General features: G+C 46.8%; 1 protein-coding gene across 6 annotated transcripts in view; it reads left to right on the plus strand.

Moving 5' to 3' along the window:
- The window catches only part of N4bp2l2 (NEDD4 binding protein 2 like 2), a 94,533-nt gene that overhangs the window by 69,782 nt on the left and 18,674 nt on the right, over window positions 1-6,077 (plus strand). For 4 of the 6 annotated variants that reach the window (XM_057765694.1, XM_057765693.1, XM_057765695.1 and 1 more), the window contains one exon: window positions 311-353. In XM_057765694.1, coding sequence (XP_057621677.1) covers window positions 311-353 — 43 coding nt within the window. Of the gene's footprint in view, window positions 1-310; window positions 363-1,008; window positions 2,852-6,077 lie in introns of those variants that run through there. The other 2 variants (XM_057765696.1, XR_009056863.1) reach the window with 2 other exon arrangements.

Below are 6,077 nucleotides of genomic sequence, written 5' to 3' on the forward strand. Positions count from 1 at the left end.
AGCTATGTTTTTTGTTCTGGAGATGGGGCCTTGCTCTGTAGACCTGTCTAACCTCAAATATTAACAATATTCCTGCCCAGTCTCTCTCGTGTGCTGGGGTCATGTTACCTCACCACCACTCTCTGCTCATGGGCATATGCTTAATTCTCTCTTTAGCCCTCAGGGAGGCCATGTTGGCATTCATGCACACAGAGAGCAATGCTTAACATGTTCAGACTGGCATTGTGTTTGTAATGTTGCTTTTGACATCTGAGGAATGCCTGCACATGAGAATTAATCGTGATTTATGTATCTCAATTATCATTTCCAGAAAAGGCAGGCGCCTCTTGGTAAAAATGAAAATCCCTCGAGCTGTAAGTACTTCTCATCGCAGAGACCTCAATATGGTCAGAAGGAAATGAGTGTTGACATCGCCTGGTTGTAATAGCGCAGATGTATTGCAGTTGAAGAGTAGTTACCATGGCAACCATGTCTGTGCCATTGCATGTTCAATGCTTCTCTCCAGTCGCACATCTTTCTGTGAACTACAACAAAGCTTGGATTGTTGCTCCCAAGATTTATTCCCCATTTCATTACTCAGAATGCGTTTCAGAGCATTCTGGCGACACAGTGTGTGAGAAATCCCCCCACACCACCAATGTGTGACCAGAGCTAGGAATTAGGACTGTAGGTTATGTATAAATATTGTATATTAGCAGATGCTCCAAGAAAAGAGTTAGCCTGGATAGACGCTTGTGTCATATGTTATACTTGACATTGAGAGTGACATTAAAACAAATATATCACACTTTCCCCGGAATCTGACATTATGAAGTAAATACATCTGCTGGGATTGTCAGTGTGTACATGTCTGCGCTTGATAAGAATGGAATGCACATGTGTTTTGGCATGTTTTCTCTTTTCGAAAATCTTAACTCATTTATAAGCATAATCTGTGTTTGACTCTCAGTGAGAAATATGTGTATATTCAGTAGAAATGTTTTCCTCTTTCCCTGCTTCTGCTGGAAGACAGCAGTGGGCGCTCAGGAGGGGTGTGGAGACCTGGAGAGACATCTAGAAGAAGATCCGTGTGCTAAGAGAGTGTGAGAGCTCTGGAGAAAGGGTGAAAACTTGCAGTTTGTTCCCCAGGGTATTGTCATGATAGACATTGTTCCTGATGTTAAAGGGGAAGCAGTAAGCCCCTTGCGACCCCTTTGTGAGAGAGTTGCAGTTAGGGGATGTTTCCTTCACCTCTGTGAGGTGGCCCTAGCATGACACAGGCGGTACCTGTCCAGGCCATGTGCAGTGAACTTGGCTTTGTGGCCCATCTGCGAGTCTCTTTTCCCTGCTGCGTGTGACTGTTTTGTGACAAGGACATGCTTTTTCTTTTGGTTCTGAAGTCACTCCTCTACCCCCCTCTGGCTGCGCTCCAGTCTCACCTGAGCATGTCCCAGGTCTGTAGCAGCATGCGTAACTGCAGTTACATGAGAAAGCCTTCCGGTTTGGTTTGTCATAATGTACTGACAAACAGGTTTTAGAGGGCAGATAGAAATGTAGGAAGAGGCAGTTATAAGGAGAACCCGCTGGGCTGTAGAAGTCCCAAGGCTGTCTCTGCCTATTTCGCAATGCTCTGCGCCAGTTGCCACGTGTTGATAGCCACAGTCCTTTGTAGATGCTGAGGCCGGGAATGTGTTCCAGTGTCCCTGTCCTGGGGCCTGCTATGTGATCTGAAAAAAATTAATCTCCTCACAGCCTCAGTTTTTTTTTTAAGTGTAAAAATAAGTTAACAATATCACTTTCTAGTGGAGATTTTAAATGGGGATTAAATGAAATAAGTGTGCAAAGAACTTGGGATAGTGACTGAGAAGGAATGGTCTCCTAACACGGGTTCATTTCCATTCTCTCAACACCTCCTTGGGCAAAGCCCTCTGGCAAAATAGAACTCATGTGATCTTGGCAGAGGAAAATATTGAGCCAGGAAACTTGTTTACCCATTTGCATAAATTCTTGTAATGATCATTAATAACTTTTGTGCTGTAAAGAGCTGTAGCTCAGGGAGTGAGAACAGGAAGTAGCTGAGATGAGCAGAACCAGGGAGAGTGGACTGAAGGGACAGCACAGGTCCTAGATGCTAGAAGGGTGACCAGGGTAGCAAAGAGGAGCTGGGAACAGACTCCTTCCTGCGGCATCATGTCTGGACAGGTGTGCACTTGTATGCAGGGGAGATTTCTGCTTCCTGCCCTGCTGCTGATGGTCCCGATCACTGAGAAAAGCCCGGGTGCCCAGCGCTGACCCTCAGAGGTCTTTCCAGCGTGCACTCGTTGGCCACCAGCCCTGGCATGGATAATCACTCCAGTCGTTGCTCTTGATAAGTTGTGTCAATAATGAAAGACAATTTGCAAGCAGTAAGAGTTTGAACACTGCCCTGCCCAGTGCCAAGACCTTTGTCACAGCTTCATTGTGCAGAGGAAAATGAGGCACAGAAAGTTCTTTAATTACTCCAAGACTTGGATGACAGCATGTGTATACAAATATTGGACCGTGGCCACAACTCTAGAATTATGAAATCCCAAAAGGCTCCAAAATCCAAATGTCATTTTGTTTATCTAATCTTTAAAAATGGTGAAATATACAATAAAATAATTACCTTAGCTGTTTCTTCAAAAAAATGTTTATTTATTTTATGTGTGTATGCATGAGTGTATGTACACGCATAAAGGAGCTTGTGGGAGCCTGAAGAGGCATCGGATCCCTCGAACTGGAGCTGTTGATAGTTGTGAGCTACAGTGTGGGCCTCTGTGAGAGCAGTGAATGCTCTGAACCTCCGACCCTTCTCCGTGACCCCACCTTCACCATGCTTGAGTGTGTTTTAGTTTACACATGACGCACCCACTGTCATGGCCACCACCTCTCTCAGTTTGTGAGCCCCCACCGTCCTCATCCAGCCATAGCTTCCTATCCTGGCCTTCATCCCAGTGTCCACTTTTTGTTTTTGAGTTACGTGTTACATTAAAATTAATTTGTCAGTAAGTCTGACCTAAACTGTCAGGACATGGATTTTCTTTCTTATTTACTCACTCGGCATGTAGTCTTTATGTATGTACATCTCACTGCAGAAATAGTGCGCTTCATCACCATGCCCCTCCTCCACTCAGGATATACACTAATGTTTGCTCTTTTTTTTCCTTTCTGGTTTTTCGAGACAGGATTTCTCTGTAGCTTTGGAGCCTGTCCTGGAACTAGCTCTTGTAGACCAGGCTGGTCTCGAACTCACAGAGATCCGCCTGCCTCTGCCTTCCGAGTGCTGGGGTTAAAGGCGTGCGCCACCACCTAATGTTTGTTCTTATACTGTATTAGTTCAACCAACAAATAAACAGTTTATGAGTTCTCAGACTATCTGGACCTCCAGGAATTTGCTTAGAGATCATGGGGACCTATCATATAACTAGAGGTTACTTTTAGTATTTTATTCTTTTTTGATTTAGTTGTACTTAATTTTTGAAGAAATAGGCTTGTCCACTTCCTCATCCTCACTGTCCAACATGCAGCCATGTGCTTAATAACCGTCTAGATGCAGTGTGTGTGCGTGTGTGTGTGTGTGTGTGTGTGTGTGTTCTGTTGCTGGAGGATCTCAGGGCCTGCTGTGCACAGCCCTCAGAGCCTGGGGGAGGGGAGAGGGGAGGACCCAGGGCCTCTGTGCACAGCCACACCTTCAGCCTTCAGCCCTATTTCTTGACTGGACTTTGAACTCATCTCCAACCTAAGCTCCACCCACACCCCAAACCTTCCAGCACCTGGATATTGGGGTTATGCTGGATGAGTTGTGCTTTTTGGCTCTCTCTAACCTAGGACACTTTTGATCAGATCAATCAGCATTTGACCTTTGCTGCCTAGTTTCTAGACTCCGGTTGCTATGAGCCCTCCCCAGCTTCTGTTTAAAGTGATGACAGCAACAAAACAGCCAGACCCTCTAGAGACACCCTAGAGTAGCTTCCTTTGCACCTCAGGGAGGTTTTAAGGAACAGCAGAAGTTAAATCTTGCCTTGAAGCTGCCATCTTTGGTGGATGTTGGTCAGTTTCTCAGAGTAGCTCAGGCCTCCTCAGTGTTTGCCTGTGCAGTTTGGAGTGTGCGTTACCAGACTGAAGGCTCGGACAGGAGACAGAGTTGGTGCTCTCTGTTTGTACTCTGAATTCCCAAAAGGCCAAGAAAACCAAAAGTTGTTCACAGAGCCCATATCCGGCCGGGACCCAGGATCCTGGCAGCACAGATCTGCCCCCGTCTGTCCTTGTTCCCTTCCCGCAGTCTTGTTTTGGAGACAGACTTTCATTAAGTTCCCTAGGCAGTCATTGAACTTTCAGTGCTCTGTCTCAGCCTCCCAACTAGCTACGACTAAATGTGCTTAATTTAATTGAAACTAGCCCTGTGGTCCCCAAGCCTCCCCCTGCCTCCTACAGCTTCCCTAAGTCATCTAGAAGAGGGATAAGGGAAGAGCCAGGAGGAAGACAGAGTTAGAAGGAGGGCCAGCCAGCCAGGGAGGAGATAGGCATCTGGAAAATTCTTTGTTTACAGCAAAACATTTGTGGCTTTCTAGTGAACGTGCTAGAAGCCACTCCACTATAGTTGTGTCTAAGGACAGTACTGGGAATATTTAGCAGTGGGCATGGTGGGGGCAGCCACCAGTTTGGACCATCTTTATGGTTTAATAATCTTACCGGCCACTGGCCACAAGTCTTATGCTGGGTTCTGGAATGCTGCAGCTCTATATACCTTTCCCCACATTTATCCCGTCTAACTTCCAGAAAGAAGCTTTAGCAAAATGGCTTAGGACTACTCCCCTCCAGGGGTGTCTTGTGCAGTCACACCAAGTGTCCTTGTGTCTGTGGCAGACAGCGGGTGCTACGGAAATGGAAGATGCGGTTCTTATTTCTGGGGAGGTGTCTGGCAGCAAGAGAGTAAGATATGGTGGTAGGGGTGTGCTTAATAGTAAGAGCATGCTGGCCATGCTGTGCTGCTATCTGGTCCCTGGAACCTCCTAAGTTTACAAAAGAGTGAGTAGGGGTGGGGCCAGGTAGGATATCCACAGCAGGCTCCTGCAGAGGGCTTGTCTGCCCCGTTTCTCTTTTGCGCTGTACTTCTTGTTTTTCCACATCTTTTTTGTTTATTTGTTGTTTTTTGTTTTTGTTTTGTTTGCTTGTTTTGTTTTTTGAGACAGGGTAGCCTTGGCTGTCCTGAAACTCACTCTATAGACCAGGCTGGCCTCGAACTCAGAGAGATTCACCTGACTCTGCCTCCTGAGTGCTGGGGTTAAAGGCCTGTGCCACCATACCTGGCTTGTATTTTTCGATCTTCACGTGTGTGTGTGTGTGTGTGTGTGTGTGTGTGTGTGTATGTCACACGTTTGGGTGCCATGCCAGAAGGGCCTTAGATCTGTTGCTAAATTTCCTTCACTAGGGGAGACACCAGCAGCATCTATTCCTCTTTTTAAGACCCTAACAAGGGGCTGGAGAGATGAGTCAGTGGTTAAGAGCACTGGCTGCTCTTCCAGAGGTCCTGAGTTCAATTCCGAGCAACCATATGGTGGCTCACAAACAGCTATAATGAGATCTGGCACCCTCCTTTGGTGTGGGTATACATGGAGGGAGAATGTTGTATACATAATAAATAAGTAAATTAAAAAAAAAAAAAAAGACCCTAACAACACACTGAGCCACCACTCGGCCAATGCTCACTCTGAGTTCACTGTGCTTTCTCACAGGGCAGAGATGAGTGGGTCCCTGCTGGGTGTGAGAGCTGCCTTCCCTAGAAGGCCACACCAGAAAGTCTTCACCCAGCAGGGCTGAGGGCTCTCCCACAGCTGAACAGACGGAGCCCTCTCACTAGTCTTCCAGGCCTGTGTCCTCCAGTCCCTCCCCAGGGTTGCTGTCGGGACAGAGTTGTATACAGCAGGTAGTAGGGAGATGACTACACAGGTAAGGGACCATGACTCTCCCCACCCCTCTAATAGGAGATGCAAATCACCAACAAGCCCAGCTGGTGCTCTTACCCCTTGAGCCATCTCTCCATCCTCCCCCCTGTGTGTGTGTGTGTGCATGTGCGC

The sequence above is a fragment of the Chionomys nivalis genome, chromosome 3 (genome assembly GCF_950005125.1).
Source record: "Chionomys nivalis chromosome 3, mChiNiv1.1, whole genome shotgun sequence".
NCBI classification, from domain to species: Eukaryota; Metazoa; Chordata; class Mammalia; order Rodentia; family Cricetidae; genus Chionomys; species Chionomys nivalis.